This window comes from Urocitellus parryii, chromosome 1 (genome assembly GCF_045843805.1).
Source record: "Urocitellus parryii isolate mUroPar1 chromosome 1, mUroPar1.hap1, whole genome shotgun sequence".
Lineage (NCBI taxonomy): Eukaryota > Metazoa > Chordata > Mammalia > Rodentia > Sciuridae > Urocitellus > Urocitellus parryii.
Genome location: NC_135531.1, coordinates 135036959 through 135056425, shown reverse-complemented (window position 1 = coordinate 135056425; position 19467 = coordinate 135036959). Strand labels below are relative to the sequence as shown.

The 19467-nt window shown below is 38.1% G+C and overlaps 1 protein-coding gene and 1 pseudogene across 1 annotated transcript in view; one reads left to right on the top strand and one right to left on the bottom strand.

Annotated features, from left to right (window-relative positions):
• LOC113178461 (cyclin-dependent kinase-like 3) overlaps positions 1-19467 on the bottom strand; it is a 61405-nt gene that overhangs the window by 32632 nt on the left and 9306 nt on the right. Inside the window, 1 exon segment of the mRNA XM_077801656.1 lies at positions 16374-16552. Coding sequence (XP_077657782.1) covers positions 16374-16552 — 179 coding nt within the window.
• LOC144256544 (eukaryotic translation initiation factor 4E pseudogene) lies at positions 13489-15114 on the top strand (annotated as a pseudogene).

Sequence of the window (19467 nt, the reverse complement as noted above, 5' to 3'; positions counted from 1 at the left end):
CACACAAAAACTAGAGTATAAATGTCTATAGTAGCATTATTCATAGGCAAAAGTAGTAAAGGTTCATCAATGGGCAGGTGAATAAACCAAATATGTTAAATCCAAACTACAGAATATTATTGGCTATGAGAAGGAATGAAGTACTGGCTGGGGGTGGGGGGCGGTGTTTCAGTGGTGGAGCACTTGTCTAGCATGCATGAGGCTCTGGGTTCAATCCCTAGCACTGGAGGAAAAAATGAGTGAAATATCAATATATGCTACAACTTGAATGAATCTTGAAAATATTATGCTAGGTGAAAGAAGCCAGTCACAAAAGACCACATATTATATGATTCTATTCAAATGAAAGTTCAGAATAGGGAAACTGCAAAGATAGAGCGTAGACTAGTGGTTGCCAAGAGTTGGGCAAAAGGAGTCCAAGATACAGGGGTGTAAAGAGAATGAGGTTTTTTGAGGTAATAAAAATGTTCTAAAATTGTGTGATGGCTGCACTTACCAATAAATATACTAAAAACTACTGAAATTCACACTTTAAATGAGTGAATTATATTGTATGTGAATTATATCACTATAAAGCTGATTTTTAAAAGATATTTATACATGGCAGACTCCCTAAAGAAAAAAAAAAGTAAAAATAAGCCTAGAACATCTTGTCAGCTAGGTAACAAAGAAGCTATCAAAGACTGTATACTGGGTCATGTTAAAAGGACATAGGAGCCACCTTGAAAGGCTTCCATTGGCCAAAGATGAAAAATTTTGAACTTCAATAATAAAAATACTGTGTAGGAGCTCAAATATGTTATCCCAAAATATGGTTCCTTGACATGCTGAGTACTTTGAACTGAAAGAGACCAGAAGAACCTCAGAAGCAAGATCTGACCTTCTCTTGCCCTCCTTTCTCCCCACTTTCCCAAGGTATGTCATAGAAACTAAAATTCCTCTCCCCCAAAACAAGTCATAAAAGCTAGAAAGGATACTCTCTGACCTACTTTCCCTGATTCTCTGACTTCCTACTTTATCTCATGCCACAGGGATCTTGTCCCTTATGGAGGTAGGGGTAGTGAGCATGCTATACAGAGAAGAAAGAAGAATTGGAATGAACAGCCATTTCTGGGTTTCCCCTCTCTGTTTATTACCATTAGATCGTGTTCTTTTAGTACAATCATGTTTTCCCACAACTACCCATATCTTTTATCATACTTAGCATAAAAACACAAAAGTTTTCCTTGGGTCTTCATTTCTGAAGGCTTCTATGCCACATACAATTTTTTAAAAGTAAATCTAGGTGGTACACATCTGTAATCTCAGCTACTCAGGAGGCTGAGGCAGGAGGATCACAAGTTCAGGGCCAGCCTGGGCAACTTAGTGAGACCCTATCTCAAATAAATAATAAAAGGTCTGGGGATGTAATTCAGTGGTAGAGTACCCCTGGGTTCAATCCTGTATGCTTGGCGGGGGGTACCTGTGATCTTGTGATGAGTGGGAGAAGGCCTTTTTCTCTTGCCCCAAAAAACTGCAATGCAAAGAAACCCATTAAATAAGTTTAGGTCCATGAGTTCCATGCTGGGTATGGAACCCAGAACTTTGCACACATGCTAAACAAATAGTGTACCAATGAACTACATCACTGGCCTGGTCATATTTTTAGAAAATTAATTGTAGATTTTCAAAGTTTATTTTTTGGAGCCAATTCATCCTAAACATTGATAAATCAAGCATTTATTCTGCTTTCTATATATGAACTATTATCCCTGAGTAATCAAATGAGGAGAAATGTCCCTTCATAAAAGTATTCTAAGTAATAAATTTTAAAAGGATGATGCAGTTAAAATATCACCATTTTGCAAACCCCTAAGAGTTGTTGAATCTAGCCATTAAGGATTAAAAGCTGCTAGCATCACATTATGTGCCTCCTAATAAAAGAAGAAAATAAAGCCTGTTCTCTTGCCAAAGGCACTGAACTTCAGACTATCCAGCCTCTGGATCTAGTTGCCAATTTCCAGAAAATATAAAGTCAGGGAAGCACATTGAACTTCCCTACAAGAATGTAATAAGCAAAATTTGCACTGTGAGAAATTGACAAAGCAAATGATCTGGCCTTAACAGATAAGCCGTAAGAAAAAGAAAGAGATAAAGGAAATTTCTGTAGTTTTTTTTTTTGTTTATTGGTTTCTTATCATTTGTTTTGCAGTGAGTGCTGGGGATCAAACCCAAGGCCTTACTGCATGCAAGGCACTCATTCTGCCACTGAGCTACATCCCCAGCCCCAAATTCCTGTAGCTTAAAAGGAATTTTTAAAAACATACCAAATCTTATTTAAATACAAAAAGCAAGCATCATTTTCACAAATATACCACATATGGGTAACATAACATTAGGATAAAAAGCAAATGGGTAAGGGATATATGGAAGCTGTCTGTACTATCCTTTGAAAACTGTCTATAAATCTAAAATTTTCCCAAAAGATGATTGAATAAAAAGGTGAGGATGGCCATATTTAAAAAAAAAAGAACAATAATAAGTATTAGCAAAGATACAGAGAAATTGTAACCCTCATATTCAGCTTGTAGGAATGTGAAAATAATAGAAACACTTTGGAAAACAGTATGACAGTTCCTCAAAAGATTAAACAGAGCTACCATATGACCCACAGTTCCAATTCCTAGGTATACACCCCAAAAGAAATTAAAACATTTATCTATACAAAAACATGTACACAAATGTTCACAGCAGCATTATTCTTTTTTTAATATTTATTTTTTACTTATAGGTGGACACATATCTTTTTTTTTTTTTTTTTAATGTGGTGCTGAGGATCAAACCCAGGGCCTCACACATGCTAGGCAAGTGCGCTACCTCTGAGCCACAACCCCAGCCCCAGCATTATTTTTAACAGCAAAAAAATGGAGAACAAAGCCAAATGTTCATTAATTGATGAATGGGTAGATGACATGTGATATATCCACACAATGGAATATTATTCAGCTATAAAGAGAAATGGAGTACAACATGGGTGAACCTTGAAAAGTATAAATGAAAGAAGGCAGTCTCAAAGGACCATATATTGTATAGTTTCATTTACATGAAACATCCAGAATAGGCAAATCCACAGAGAATAATAGTACATAAGTAGTTGCTTAGACCTGGAGAGTTTGGAAAGAAATGGAAAGCAACTGTTAATAAATATAAGGCTTAAAGACTGGGGATGTAGCTCAGTGATAGAGCACTTGCCTAGCATACTGAAGGCCCTGGGTTCAATAATTCCCAGTACCACAAAAAAACAAACAACAACAACAACATAAAAAACAGATACAGGATTTCTTTTGGGTGTGATAAATATGGTCTAAAATTATTGTGGTTATGGTTGCACAACTCTGTGAATATAATAAAGATGACTGAATTGAACACTTTAAATGAGTGAAATATATGGTATGCAAATTATATCTTTAAAAAGCTGTCATTAAAAAGGTTACATTCAACTAAATGAATGTATTCATGAATGATAAAACTATTAGAAAATGCAAGGAATTGATTACAATAAAAGTCAACACTATGGTTAGTTTTGGGAGAAGGAATGGGTTACAAAGGGTTTCTTGGGGTAGCTAGCAAAATTCAAGTTTTGATTTTATGGTACAACTGTACATTTGTTATATGAAGCTTTCTGTCTGGTTTTGTTTGTTTATTACAATTACAACTTTTTTAAGAAAAGACTCACTGACAAATTTGTTTCAAACACAATGTGAAATAGAATCCAACCTTATCCAGTGCAAAGCACCAAGTTTGGCTATGTGGAATACAACAGATACTCAAAAAACTAGGCATGGAACCAGGTATACCACTCCTCATTATTTATCCTAAAGAATTAAAGTCAGCATACATCCACACCCATGTTTATAGCAGCAAAATTCACAATAGCCAAAATATGGAACCAGCCTAGGTGTCCATAATGAATGAATGGATAGAGAAAATGTAGTGTATGTACACAATGTGGTTTTATTCAGCCATAAAGAATGAAATTATAGGGCTGGGGATGTGGCTCAAGCGGTAGCGCGCTCGCCTGGCATGTGTGCTGCCCGGGTTCGATCCTCAGCACCACATACCAACAAAGATGTTATGTCCGTCGAGAACTAAAAAAATAAAATAAAAAATATTAAAAAAAGAATGAAATTATATCATTTGTAGGACAGTGAAACTTGAGAACACTGCTAAGCAAAATAAACCAAACTCAGAAAGTGAAGGGGCATATATTTTCTCTCACATGTGGAAGCTAGAAAGGAAAAAGGAAAAGAAAGGTATGTGGGGGAACCTTATGAAAATCAAAGGGTGATCAATAAAGTAGAGGAAAGGGATCAGAAAAGGGAAAAAGGGAGAGTAAGGGAAAACACTGGGGAATGATATTGGTGAAATTATTGTTATATTGTGTGCATGTACAAATATGTAATAACAAATCCCACTATTATGTGCAACTATAATGCACCAATTAAAAATATGGAAAAATACAACAGATTATGCCTGTCCTCAAGGAACACATCTTTTAGAAAGAAGTTAAAAAAGAAAGAGAGAGTGAAAGAAGGCTAGAGAAAGAGTGAAACTGTTAACGTTAACTGACATAACATTGGCAGATAAAACAGAAGATTTAGAGAAAGGATACAATTTAAGAGCAAGGGATAATGCTAGAGAATGTATCAGAAAAGGGTTTTGCCAGGCTTGTCTTGCACATTCTATAAGATCAATAATTGCACATGCCTGCAATTCCAAATACTTGGGAGACTGAGGGAGAATGATGACACGTTCGTAGACAGCTTGGGCAGTTTAGTGAAACCCTATCTGGCTGGGATGTAGTTCAGTGGTAGAGTGCCCTTGTGTTCAATCCACAGTACAAAGAAGAAAACAAAAACAAAGCGTGGTGGTGCACACCTGTAGTCCCAGCAATTCGGGAGGCAGGAGGATGGCAAATTCAGAGCTAGCCTCAGCAACTTATGGAAGCCCTAAGCAACTTAGTGAGACCCTATCTCAAAATAAAAAATGAAGTTGGTTGGAGATGTGGTTTAGTGGTTAAGTGCCCCTGGGTTCAATCCCTAGTATATATATTTTTTAAAAAAAGACATAGATCTTACAAAGGCTATATTATACCTAGGGACAAAAAGAATTGGGGGAAAAAGTTCATAATATTCTATATAAAATTAGCTAACATCTATTGAGCATTTTCTATATTTTAATTCTTTTAGTATATCAAATCATTTAATTCTCACAACAAACCTATGAAGGAGGTCCTATTATTATTATCACTTCACAGATGAGGCATAGAGATGGTTTTGTGCAGGGCCTCAGGGACAGGTACAATTGAAAACTTACTCTGGGCCTGGATACCCCTCTAATCCCAGAGACTCAAGAGGCTGAGACAGGAGGATCCCAACTTTGAGGCCAGCCTCAGCAATTTAGCAAAACCCTGTCTCAAAATTTTTAAAATTTTTGGGGCTGGGGATGTGGCTCAAGCGGTAGCGCGCTTGCCTGGCATGCGTGCTGCCCGGGTTCGATCCTCAGCACCACATACCAACAAAGATGTTGTGTCCACCGAGAACTAAAAAATAAATATTAAAAATTCTCTCTCTCTCTCTCTCACTAAAAAAAAAATTTAAAAAAAATTTTAAAAAAGGAATGGGATAATATAGCTCAGGGATAATGTTCACCTAGGTTCAAACACCAGTACCAAAAAAAGAAGAAGAAAGTACTGGGGGTGCATGCATTGTGAATCTAGACCACCTAGGTTAGAATCTGGGCGACTTAACCAGCTATGTGACTTCAGGTAATTATTTTACCTCTGTGCCTCAGTGTGCTCTTATTTAAACTGAGAATGGGTTGGGTGTAGTGTCGCATGCCTGTGATCCCATCAATTCAGGAGGCAGGAGGATCACAAGTTCAAGACCAGCTGCAGCAATTTAGTGAAGCCCTCAGCAACTTAGTGAGACCCTGTCTCAAAATAAAAAATAAAAAAGGGATGGGGTGTAGCTCAGTGGTAGAGTGACTGCCTGACATGTGCAAGGCTCTGGGTTCAATCCAAAGTACCAGCTGGGTGTGGTGGCACACATCTGTAATTCCAACTATTCTGGAGGCTGAGGCAAGAGGATTGAAAGTTTGAGGCCAGCCCGAATGATTTAATGAGACCCTGTCTCAAAATAAAAAAGGCTGGGGGCTGGGGATGTGGCTCAAGCGGTAGCGCGCTTGCCTCACATGCGTGCGGCCCGGGTTCGATCCTCAGCACCACATACCAACAAAGATGTTGTGTCCGCAGAGAACTAGAAAATAAATATTAAAAATTCAAAAAAAAAATTAAAAAATAAAAAAAATAAAAATAAAAAAGGCTGGGATTATAGCTCAGTGGTAGAGCACTTGCCTAGCATGTGTGGGGCCCTAGATTCCATTCCACTGCCAATATTAGATATTACCATAACAGAATAATAGTTTCCAGGAAAAGTGTATGAGAATTATCCCTGCAATTCTATTAAATAAAGTATTAAATTGTGTTGGGAGCCATTCTCACACGTGATCGGGTGCCTCCCGTTGAGGGTCTGAGGTACTTTGGCATAAGTGGAAGTTTTTCCCGGCCCTCTCCTGATGAGAGAGCCCATCCGTGTGGGGGTGTGCCTGACCACTGACCCCGGGGACCCAATCGCTGACCCTGACCTTGGAGTGCAGCCCCCCCTCAACCTTCATTGGATGGAATTCTCCCCTGAATCTCTGGTTCCCTAATAAAAGGCTACTCCCCGGCGTGCTCGCTCTCTCTCTCCTGCTAGCCCTGAGTAATCCTTGCTGCCCTGCTGGGCGGCTAGAGGAGCGAACCAGAGAGGGGAGCCATCTCGGACCTAGCAATAGAATTAAGGTAATTGAGTCTTGTGTTTTTATTTCGATCTCGTCTAACCAACTTTATGCCTAGAACCTCATTAATGAAACCACTGCGCAGGCCGCGTGGTAGATTTGGCGCCCAACGTGGGGCATTCTAGATTAGTTAGATTGAGTGGGAGCGCGCTATAAAGATAAGGAAAAAAGATATAAGGATAAGGAAAAAGGAAATAAAGAAATAAAGGAAAAAGATAAAGATAAAGGAAGAGGTGACGTTTGGGTCACAAAAGTACCTGGAGTTATTGAAGGAAAGAGACATTAAATTAATTAAAATGGGAAATTCAACTTCTACTGATAAGGAAATGTACCTGACTATTTTAGACAGTATAATTAATCAGAAAGGGAAACAGATAAAGAAAACTCAGTTATTACAATTTTTAAAGATTGTAGGTGAATATTGTCCTTGGTTTTGCGAACAGGAATCTCCAAATTTACTTACTTGGGAGAAATTAGGAAGGAAATTACAGAGAGTTTGTATTTCTAATGAATTACCTGGAGGCATTGAAAATATACAGAAAACATGGACAGCTCTAGAAGTTTGTCTTTTTGAATATATGGGCCAGAGTTCGTGGCCCCCTGAGGACCTTTTAAAAGGCATTCAACGAGCTGTTAGGTCTATTCAAATGGAGAATCAGCCTGAGGCTAAGTTAATTCCCTTTCCCTTAAGCCCTTTAAAAACAAAGGCACTAAGGGCCAAGCCAAAGGTTCGAAATGTGAACTTAAACTCGCAGCGCCATGCGGAGGATTCAGATGGCGTGGATGAGCCCACCTTCTCGCCGCCATCATTCCCTCCTGGCGGGAGCCGAGCAACAATATGGGGAATTCCAGGGAAGGTCGCACAGTGTGACGTCACTGGCGCCGACCAGAACAGTCCGCGATTTTTACCGGGACAGGGACAAAGATCACAGACAGTTTTCTTAGGACCTTCAAGGACAGTTGAATTAAATCCTGAAACGGGGCCAGAACAAATTCCTACTGGGATTTTCAGGCCGCTTCCTGATAATACTGTAGGTTTAATTTTGGGACGAAATAATTTGAAGGGAGCCATTGAGGTAATACCTGGTGTGATAGATTCAGGATTTAAAGAACAGCTATATGTTACTGTAAAAGCCAATTATCCCCTAAGACTCACCCCAAAGGATACTTTTGCCCAATTAATATTATTGCCTTGTGTCTCTGAAAGGCACCTGCTGGCAGATTCAGTTTCTAAGCAGCCAGACAGAGTATATTGGTCACAGTTAGTAAGACAAGAACGCCCTTTATTAAAACTTAGAATTAATAATAAAAATTTTCTAGGAATAATCGACACAGGAGCCGATATTTCGGTATTGTCTAGTCGGTTTTGGCCTAGAAACTGGCCTTTGCATGTAGCACCAGCTAACCTAGAGGGAATAGGACAGGTTTCACAGCCTGCTCAAAGTGCCAACTATCTCCATTGGGAAGATTCTGATGGGAACAGTGGAGTATTTAAGCCTTATGTGTTAGAGTCTTTACCAGCTAACCTATGGGGAAGAGATATTTTAACCAAAATGGGATTATTATTAGTTACTCCAAATTCTATAAGGTCAGTTGAGGAAGTTAATCAGAGGTATTTTCCTAGAGATGACAGGGAGACCTTTCAGGAAGAGTATCTGTTTACAAGCCAGTCTCCACGACAAAGATTAGTAAATGCTCCAAACCAAAATTTTTACTAGGGGCCCTGAGCACTTCCCCAATCCCTAAGACAGCTGAAAAAATCACCTGGCTCACAGAGGAGCCTATATGGATTTCTCAGTGGCCCATCTCAGGGGAAAAACTTAAAATAATTCATAGATTAGTTGAGGAACAATTTCAGGCTGTTAGGTCTATTGAACCAACGCTTAGTCCTTGGAACACACCTATTTTTGTTATTAGGAAAAAGTCAGGAAATTGGAGATTACTACAGGATTTAAGGGCAATAAATCATGCAATTCAGCCTATGGGATCATTACAGCCAGGACTTCCCTCCCCCACAGCCATTAGATTATAGCTTGATGGTAATAGATTTAAAAGACTGCTTTTTCTCTATAAGGTTGCATCCTGAAGATTGTGAAAGGTTTGCTTTCACTGTCCCAGCAATTAATTTTAAGGAACCTGTTAAGAGATATTGCTGGAAGGTTCTTCCTCAGGGAATGCGTAATAGTCCTACACTGTGTCAAAAATACGTTGATCAGGCAATAGATCCCATAAGGAATAGCTTTCCTGATGCATATATTATTCATTTTATGGATGATATATTATTGGCTCATGCTAATCCAGAGACACTTTCAGAAATTTTTACTCAGTTAGAGGCTTCACTTACAGCAATGGGTTTATGTATAGCTCCTCAAAAAATTCAAAAGGTGTCTCCTTTTCAATATTTAGGCCAGATAATTCAAGGACGTACAATCCGTCCTCAAAATCTTCAGATAAGAGTTAAGGAGTTACGTACCCTTAACGATTTTCAAAAATTATTGGGAGATATTAATTGGCTAAAGCCATCCTTAAAACTAACTACTTCTGAGTTAAGTCCTTTATTTCAGATATTACAAGGGAATCCTTCTCCAACCTCTCCACGTCAGCTAACTTTGGAAGCTAAGGCAGCCTTGAAAAAAGTTGAAGTTGCAATTAAAAATGCACAGCTTACTAGAATAGATCCTAAAGAAATAGTGTATTTATTAATATTTCCAACTGAACATACCCCAACAGGAGCCATATGGCAAAGATTAGGAGTTATTGAGTGGATTTATTTATCCCACTCTCCTCAAAAAACATTAATTCCTTTTCATGATTCTATAGCTCAATTAGTAATTAAAGGTAGAACTAGGATTTTACAATTAATTGGATCTGAGCCTGATATCATAATTATTCCATTTTCTGCTCAACAAACTAACTGGCTTTTTCAAACTTCTAACTATTGGCAGATAGCTTTTGCTGATTTCCCTGGACAGATAGATAGCCATTATCCTCGTGATAAGATTGTACAATTTGCATCATTAACATCACTCATTTTTCCAAAAATTGTACGAACTTATCCAATAGAGGGAGCCTTATCGGTATTCACAGATGGTTCTAACTCCGGTAAGGCAGGTTTTTTCAGTCGTGTTCACACAGAGGTGATATAAACTTCTTATACTTCTGCCCAAAAAGCAGAGCTTCAAGCTCTGATCTGTGCCTTAGATTACTTTTCAAATGAGCCTATTAATATTTATTCTGACAGCTTATATGCAGTCGGAGTTACCAAAAATATTGAAACTTCAATGATTGGGTTTACTTCATCACAAGAGTTATTTGAATTATTTCATAATTTACAAAAGACAATGCTAATGCGAAAGTACCCATGTTTCATAGGACACATTCGAGCCCATACTAATCTTCCTGGACCTCTAGTTTCAGGTAATGACAAAATTGATAAGTTAGTAGCCTTTTGTCAACAGATGTCTTCATATGACTGTGCACTAGCTTCCCATTCCTTGCACCATCAAAATGCTTCTAGCTTACGTAAAAAATTTAGTATTACCAGAGAACAAGCTCGTCAGATTGTAAGCCAATGCCCAAAGTGTGTTATTCACACTCCATCTCCGCCATCAGGGGTAAATCCCCGTGGATTAAAACCAAATCAGATATGACAAATGGATGTAACTCATATTCCTCAATTTGGTAAGCAATGTTATGTGCATGTCATAGTGGACACTTATTCTAGATTTATTTTTGCCACAGCACATACTAAGGAAAATGCTCAACATGTAATTTCTCATTGCTTAGCAGCTTTTTCCGTTTTAGGGTGCCCTATGCAGATTAAAACAGATAATGCTCCAGCTTACGTAAGCTCTTCTTTTCAACAATTTTGTCAAGAGTTTAAAATTAATCATAAAACAGAAATTCCTTATAACCCCCAAGGTCAAGCCATTGTGGAACGAGCTCATTTATCTATTAAGCTTCAATTACAAAAATTAAAAGGGGGGAATAGGATTGTCACTCCCCAAAATAGCCTTAATCATGCCTTGTTTGTTTTAAATTTTTTAAACTGTGATGCAGAAGGTCACACTGCTGCTGAGAGACAAATGTCTCCTTCAGTAACAGGCCCCTTAGGCAGAGTTCTGTGGAAAGACTTACAGACTGGTCAGTGGAAGGGACCAGATCCGGTAATAATGTGGGGAAAAGGCCATGCTTGTATCTTCCCAGAAGGTGCCTTCCGTCCTATTTGGGTGCCTGAATGTGCTATCAGACATGGAGGAGATAGAACCCAGATTCCAGCGACTGAGGATCAACCCAGAGGAGCCACTACCCAGAAGGAGGAGATTTCGGAAAAGGATGAAGAAAGACCAGATTGAACCAGTCGAAAAGCTGATTTCGTGGAAAGACGTAAAGAAGCTAACAACCCAGGCTTCCCAAATACTTCGACGCCTAGGAAAAAACAGGACCCCAGTCTTGATGGTAGCGACAGTAATTGCCCTACTGGGCTGTTAGGTAAAAGGGAATCAAGTAGACACTTATTGGACATATTCCCCAGATCCACCCCTGGTAAATCCAGCTGTGTGGACTGGAGAATCTATTCCAGTATTTACTAATGACTCACTCATGATGGGAGGATTTACAGATACTCATATTACTCCCCATCATGTGACTAGATTTAATTATTCTGGCTACAGTGCCCAATTACCCTTGTGTTGGTCACATGATAAACATGCTGGCTGTCTGAAAGTATCATTTGAAGAAAAGACAGCGATTGGTAAACCTAGATTGACAAATAATTCTATTTATGGGGACTTAAAACTTAATATTAGATCAGTAATTAAAATGGGACTTTCCCATAACAAGCCAGTCATTTCTGCAAAACCTCCACAGATATCCCACTGTCCAAATAGTTCTATAATTGAGATCGACACCTTTCCTAAATGGATGGATTGTGTAAATGCCTTTCCTGTACAACATAAGGTGTCTAAAGATAGTGGGTATATTTTAGACTGGTCTCCAAAGATTGATAAAAGACAATTACGAAGAAATTCTGCTATGACACCTGCAGGATTTGTCAGTAATATTTTGACTTATAGTGAAGGAGGTATTCAAAAAGATATTTGGCGCTTAATTGCTGCCTCAGAGTATTTACATTTTACAGATAAGCCTTTACCAAAATTTGTCGGCAAGAACTGTAAAGAGGGATCTTGCTATGGCTTAAGAGCTTGTGTCCAATCTCCTTATGTTTTAATTATTGGAAATGTAAAAGTTAAATGGATGGGTGACAGATATGTTATTGCTTGTAATAAGTGCAACCTAACCAATTGTATTACTAGGTACAATGGAGTAAAAGGAGTACTGATACTTCATCAGCCCTCTTTTGTTTTATTACCTGCTAATATTTCAGAGCCATAGTATGCTGATGCTGGTTTACAAGTCTTGCAGCAAATTCATGCTCAGCTAACAAGACCTAAACGTGCTATTGGAGTCATAATAGTTGGTGTCTTAGCACTGGTCTCATTTATTGCCTCAACTGTCTCTGCGTCTCTGACGTTGTCTCAAAATATTCAGCATGCAAAATTTCTTAATAATTTAGCTCAAAATACTTCCAAGGCTCTGCGTAATCAAGTAAATATTGATGAAAGGATTGAAACTAAATTAAATGCCTTAGAGGCAACTGTTATAGACATAGGTAATGAACTTTCAGCCTTAAAATTTAAGGAGAGGCTTAAATGCCATGCTAATTATAAGTATGTATGTGTTACAGCTGCCAAGTACAATGCTTCTCTCTGGGATTGGGAGAAAGTTAAAAACCATTTATTAGGTATTTGGCAAAATAGTAATAATAGCTTGGATATTCTGGAACTTCATCACCATATCCAAGACATTCAAAATAATAAAGCTGATTTTTCAGATCCTTCTTCTTTGGCTAACCAAATATTGAAGGAGTTAAATGGATTCAACCCTGGAAATATTCTTAAACACTCCGCTTGGTACATTATTGGATTATTCTCTTTGCTGTTAATTCTCTTTTGTATTGTAACTATAGGATGGCGAGTCTTCCAATCAAGAATCCAGGAACTCCAGAGAATGAACCGCCGCCTCATTTTTAAGACAAAAAAGGGGGAATATGTTGGGAGCCATTCTCACACGTGATCGGGTGCCTCCCGTTGAGGGTCTGAGGCACTTTGGCATAAGTGGAAGTTTTTCCCGGCCCTCTCCTGATGAGAGAGCCCATCCGTGTGGGGGTGTGCCTGACCACTGACCCCGGGGACCCAATCGCTGACCCTGACCTTGGAGTGCAGCCCCCCCTCAACCTTCATTGGATGGAATTCTCCCCTGAATCTCTGGTTCCCTAATAAAAGGCTACTCCCCGGCGTGCTCGCTCTCTCTCTCCTGCTAGCCCTGAGTAATCCTTGCTGCCCTGCTGGGCGGCTAGAGGAGCGAACCAGAGAGGGGAGCCATCTCGGACCTAGCAATAGAATTAAGGTAATTGAGTCTTGTGTTTTTATTTCGATCTCGTCTAACTAACTTTATGCCTAGAACCTCATTAATGAAACCACTGCGCAGGCCGCGTGGTAGAAAATTGTATACCATTGCCCCTTTATGTTCTTCAAGACTGATTATTTGAAGATGGCGACTGTGGAACCGGAAACCACCCCTTCTCCTAATCCCCCGCCTACAGAAGAGGAGAAAACAGAATCTAATCAGGAGGTTGCTAACCCAGAACACTATATAAAACATCCTCTACAGAACAGATGGGCACTCTGGTTTTTTAAAAATGATAAAAGTAAAACTTGGCAAGCAAACCTTCGACTGATCTCTAAGTTTGATACTGTTGAAGACTTTTGGGCTCTATACAACCATATCCAGTTGTCTAGTAATTTAATGCCTGGCTGTGACTACTCACTTTTTAAGGATGGTATTGAGCCTATGTGGGAAGACGAGAAAAACAAACGGGGCGGAAGATGGCTCATTACATTGAACAAACAGCAGAGACGAAGTGACCTCGATCGTTTTTGGCTAGAGACACTGCTGTGCCTTATTGGAGAATCTTTTGATGACTACAGTGATGATGTATGTGGAGCTGTTGTTAATGTTAGAGCTAAAGGTGATAAGATAGCAATATGGACTACTGAATGTGAAAACAGAGAGGCTGTTACACATATAGGGAGAGTATACAAGGAAAGGTTAGGACTTCCTCCAAAGATAGTGATTGGTTATCAGTCCCATGCAGACACAGCTACTAAGAGCGGCTCCACCACTAAAAATAGGTTTGTTGTTTAAGAAGACACCTTCTGAGTATTCTCATAGGAGACTGCGTCAAGCAATCGAGATTTGGGAGCTGAACCAAAGCCTCTTCAAAAGCAGAGTGGACTGCATTTAAATTTGATTCCATCTAAATGTTACTCAGATATAAGAGAAGTCTCATTCGCCTTTGTCTTGTACTTCTGTGTTCATTTTTTTTTTTTAATTTTTATTATAGTGTCCACTATCCCAATCAAAGAATTCACAGTCCACATCATCCCCAGAATCCATAAATGTGTTCCTGGCCCACTCTGTATTAGCTTAGTAGAATTACCATTACAAACAAGTTTTACCCATCCACAATATTCAAAAGAACTTGCGTTTCTATACCTTAATAGGAAAAAAATTGAGTTTATGTTCCATTGTATGCAGGGGCATATTTTGCTGGTTTGAAAGAGTATGATGCATACAGTTTTCTAGCAATTTTCTTTGTTTCTTTTGACAGCATTATCTTTGCTGTACTCTTGCTGATGGCTGCTAGATTTTAATTTATTTGTTTCCCTACTTGATAACATTAGTGATTCTGATTTCAGTTTTCCATTTGTTTTGCTTTTGTTTTTCCTCATGTAACATTGGTGAAGGATCCAGGAATATGACACAAAGGTGGAATAAACATTAATTTTGTGCATTCTTTGGTAATTTTTTTGTTTTTTGTAACTACAAAACTTTGCTACAAATTTATGCATTTCATTCAAATCAGTGATCTATGTTTGTGTGATTTCCTAAACATAATTGTGGATTATAAAAAAATGTAACATCATAATTACATTCCTAACTAGAATTAGTATGTCTGTTTTTGTATCTTTATGCTGTATTTTAACACTTTGTATTACTTAGGTTATTTTGCTTTGGTTAAAAATGGCTCAAGTAGAAAAGCGGTCCCATTCATATTAAGACAGTGTACAAAACTGTAAATAAAATGTGTACAGTGAATTGTCTTTTAGACAACTAGATTTGTCCTTTTATTTCTCCCATTTCTATAGAAGGAATTTGTACTTCTTATTGCAAGGCAGTCTCTATTGTGTCTTCTCTTGTAGTGTCTTCCACTTGAACAGCATAAGTTTGGAGCACTAGTTTGATTATGTTTATTACAATTTTTAATAAATTGAATAGGTAGTATCATATATATGGATGAAACTGATGTGGCTATCTTTGTTTTTTTATAAAGTAAGGCCCAGTTCTTTAGTCTTAAGTAAATAATGTAATTTCAATATGTAAAAATTCATGAGAATTGGGATTTTGGTGCATCACCATTTGATTGATAGGAACAGTGGTTGTAAATCTTGGTTGCAAGTTGAGATATTCTTAAGTGTCAGAATGATAGCATAGGGAAAGTACAGGTGGGGGCATATGCATTAGTATTCTTATCAATAGAACAGAATAAGTATTAAGATATTTATATTGGTCAATTGTTGTAGTATGGTTTTTCTGTAAACTTGAAAACTTCATTTCTTCTTTGTAGGTATCATTTGAAAGCAAACTTGAAAAATATTTTGTCTCTGATACATAATTGTATAGTTCAGATCCTGTGAAATGAAGTGTGGCTATCATAGAGCAAAGAGTAAGGTGAACTGTAGGTAGCAGAATGGAAATCATTAGTCTATAGGAGATTTTGTCTTTAAGTGGTGATTATGAATGGATTGTTTTCAAACTGATAAACTTGACAAAGACCCTTATAAAATAAAATGGAATTAATAGCAAAAAAAAAAAAGACTGATTATTTGTATTTTAGATAGTTATTTTACATTAGACTGAGACCATGCTCCTTTTTGAGTCATTGAGAACAGTACAATTTAAAAATTACTATTTGCCAGTCTTTGCAAAGAGGGTGCCATTTTTCCAGGAAACAGGAAACTTGGTAGATCCTATTATAACACTGGCAGAGGGAGGTAAATGATTTAAAACCTTTGCAAAATGTAGAGACCAAAGATAAACAGAGGGGGCAGATCTCCAAAGGTATGGCTCAGCTTAAAGCAAGCATGGATATACCCTGAGACGTCTGCCTCTGTCTCCTGGTGCTGTAGCTATTTGACCAGAGGTTAAGCACAACAGCAGCTGCCAGCAGTACAGGTGCTCATAGGATCTTTATTACCTTTAGAAGTGTCCCTCTTCTTTGCCCCAATCTAGATCCAGAGGGCAGAGAATATCAGTATTAGGGGCAAAAAAGAGATGCCTTGGAAAGGCCAGGCAGATTCCCAAAATATACATACTTTCCATAAGAAGTATCTTTTAATACTAGTTCTGGAGCTCTATACCAGCGTGTGGCCACATAGTCTGTATAAATGTCCCCAGGAGCTGCTAGTGTTCGTGCAAAACCAAAATCACAGAGCTTAGTAATTCCTGACTGTGATACTAAAATATTCTCAGGTTTTATATCTCGGTGAATAATCTAAAAAACAAACAGAAGATGAAATACATTAAAATAAGGTTTCATTTTCTAGAAAATCTCTCAAAAATTACACTGAGAAAATCTAGTTAAGACAATGAATTTATTTCCTTAGCACATGTAAAAATATTTACATATTTTTAATTCTTACCTATCTATCACTTGAAAATTAAATAAAACCTGCCTAGCATGGTGTTTTATGCCTGTAATCTTAGCTACTTGGGAGGCTGAAGCAGGAGGATTGCAAGTTCAAAGCCAGCCTCTGCAACTTAGTGAGACCCTGTCTCAAAATAAAAAATAAAAAGAGTTGGGAATGTAGCTCAGTGGTAGAGTACACCTAGGTTCAATTCCCAGTACCAAAAAAGAAAGAAAGAGAGGGGGGGGGAGAGAGAGAGAGAGAGAGAGAGAGAGAGAGAGAGAGAGAGAGAAAGAGAGAGAGAAAGAAAGAAAGAAAGAAAGAAAGAAAGGAAGGAAGGAAGGAAGGAAGGAAGGAAGGAAGGAAGGAAGGAAGGAAGGAAGGAAGGAAGGATAGCCAGGATAGACATAATACTAAAAAGGTAAATCACATTTCTATAAGATCAAAAGCACTTATGAAATTTTAACTTTCCTTTATCCCCATGGCCCATTCCAGTTACTGTCCTTCTCATTTCTTTCACAGCTAACCCTCTTGAAGATATATTCTTATACTCTCTACCCAACTATTCATTATTCACTCTGAGTTCAACTTGTTTAGATTCCACATATAAGTGAAATCACATTATATTTATCCTGTGCCTTATTTCATTTTGGTTTTAATTCCATTTATTGGTTATTAAGAATAATGCTGCCGGGCTGGACCTGTAGCTCAGTGGTAGAGTGCTTGCCTTGCACATGCAAGGCTCTGGTTTCAATCCTCAGCACCACATAAAAGTAAATAAATGAAAAAAGATATTGTGTCCATCTACAACTAAAAAAAAATATTTTAAAGAAGAATAATGTAGGCTGGGGTTGTTGCTCAGAGCGATTGCCTAGCATGTGTGAGGCACTGGGTTCGATTCTCAGCACTGCATATAAATAAAGTCCACTGACAACTAAAAAAATTTTTAAAAAACAATAATGCTGCAATAAACAAGAGAGTATAGATGTATCTTCGACATACTGATTTCATTTCCTTTGGATATATATTAGTGGTGTTGATAGAGCATATGAAAGTTTATTTTTTTTTTTACTTATTTATTTTACTTCTGGGGATTGAATCCAGGGCTTTACACATGCTAGGCATGTACTCTATCCCTCAGCCCATAATTTCTATTTTTGGGGAACCACCATGCTGTTTTATATAATGTCTATACTAATTTGCATTCCCACCAACATTGTGCAAAGGTTCTCTTCTTTTCTTTTTTCCTCATACTAGGGATTGGACCCAGAGGGTGCTCTACCACTGAGCTACTGTCCCCTCCTTCCCACCTTTTTAAATTTTGAAATAGTCTAAGTTCCCAAGATTGGTCTTGAAATTATGACACTCATGCCTCAGCTTCTAGAGTAGCTGGGATTACAGACATGCTACACTGAGCCTGGTTGTATGACTTTTTTTTTTTTTTCCTTTTACTGGGTATTGAACGCAGGGTGCTTAATCAGTGAGCCATATCCACGGCCCTTTTTTATTTTTTATTTTGAGACAGGGTCTCGATAAGTTGCTCAGGGCCTCACTATAATTGTTGAGGCTGGCTATGAACTTGCAATCCTCCTGCCTCAGCCTCCTGAGCTGCTGGAATTATAGGACCACTGGGATTAAAGGCAAGTGCTACCGAGCCTGGCTGAGAAATATCTGTTTATATCCTTTGTCCATTTTTAAATCAGTTTATCTGTTGCATTGTTTAAATTCTTTACATATTTTGAATGTTAAGTCAACATCAGAGGTATTATTTTCAAACATTTCTCCCCTTCTGTGGGTTGTCTCTTCACTCTGCAGGTTGTTTCTTTGGTTAAGAAATTAAACTGAAAGAAGGCTTTTAGTTTAATGTAATTCCATTTGTCTATTTTTGCTTTTGCTGCATGTGCTTTTGGAGACATATATCTCAGCCCAGATCAGTGTCATGGAGTCTCCTCCTACTTTTTCTTCTAGTAAAGAAAATTTTAGTTTCAGGTCTTATATTTAAATTTTTAGTCAACTTTGAGTTGATTTTATATATGGTTCATCTACTCATAAGCTTTAGTAACTATCCATACATTAATGATTTCTACATTTCTGTTTCTCACCAAGATCTCTCTCTCTTACTTTCCAGGAGTGAAAGTCCACAAGAAATCCCACAAGACTGACCACAGGCCCCTCAAATTCAGCAAATCCAAAGCTAAATGCATCTCCTTCTCCCCTAAACCTACTCATTCTCAATAATACATTATTTCAATGAGTGGAGCCACCACTGACCCCATGGCTCAGGCCAAAAACCAAGGCCTTTTTCCCATCCTTCACACTATTACAATCTTCCTAGCTCAAATCTCCTCAGCTCTCTCACCAAAACTACACAACTATCAATTGCTCTTCCTGAATCCATTCTGATCCCTTCCACTCTACATCCACAACGAAGTCACAGTACTATTCTAAAATCACATGTGTGATCATATCACTTCTCTGTTTGTCACCCTTTAAGGATTCCCCATCCCATAGGATAAATATCAAACTCCAAAAATTGGCTTGAAAGGACTTATAAGATTTGGCCCCTGCCTACCTTCTCAACCTCCCCTCCCTTGTCCATAGAATATTAGTTTCCAAATTTGCCAGAGCCAATATTAATTTCCCAGTCTCTATGCATTTGTTGATGTTGTTCCAGTTGCCTGGCCAACCATTTTCTTGGATATAAGCTTAAATGTTTATTCTTCCATACATTCACATCATGTGTACTTCCCCTTTCACAATATTTATCATGCTGAACTGTCAA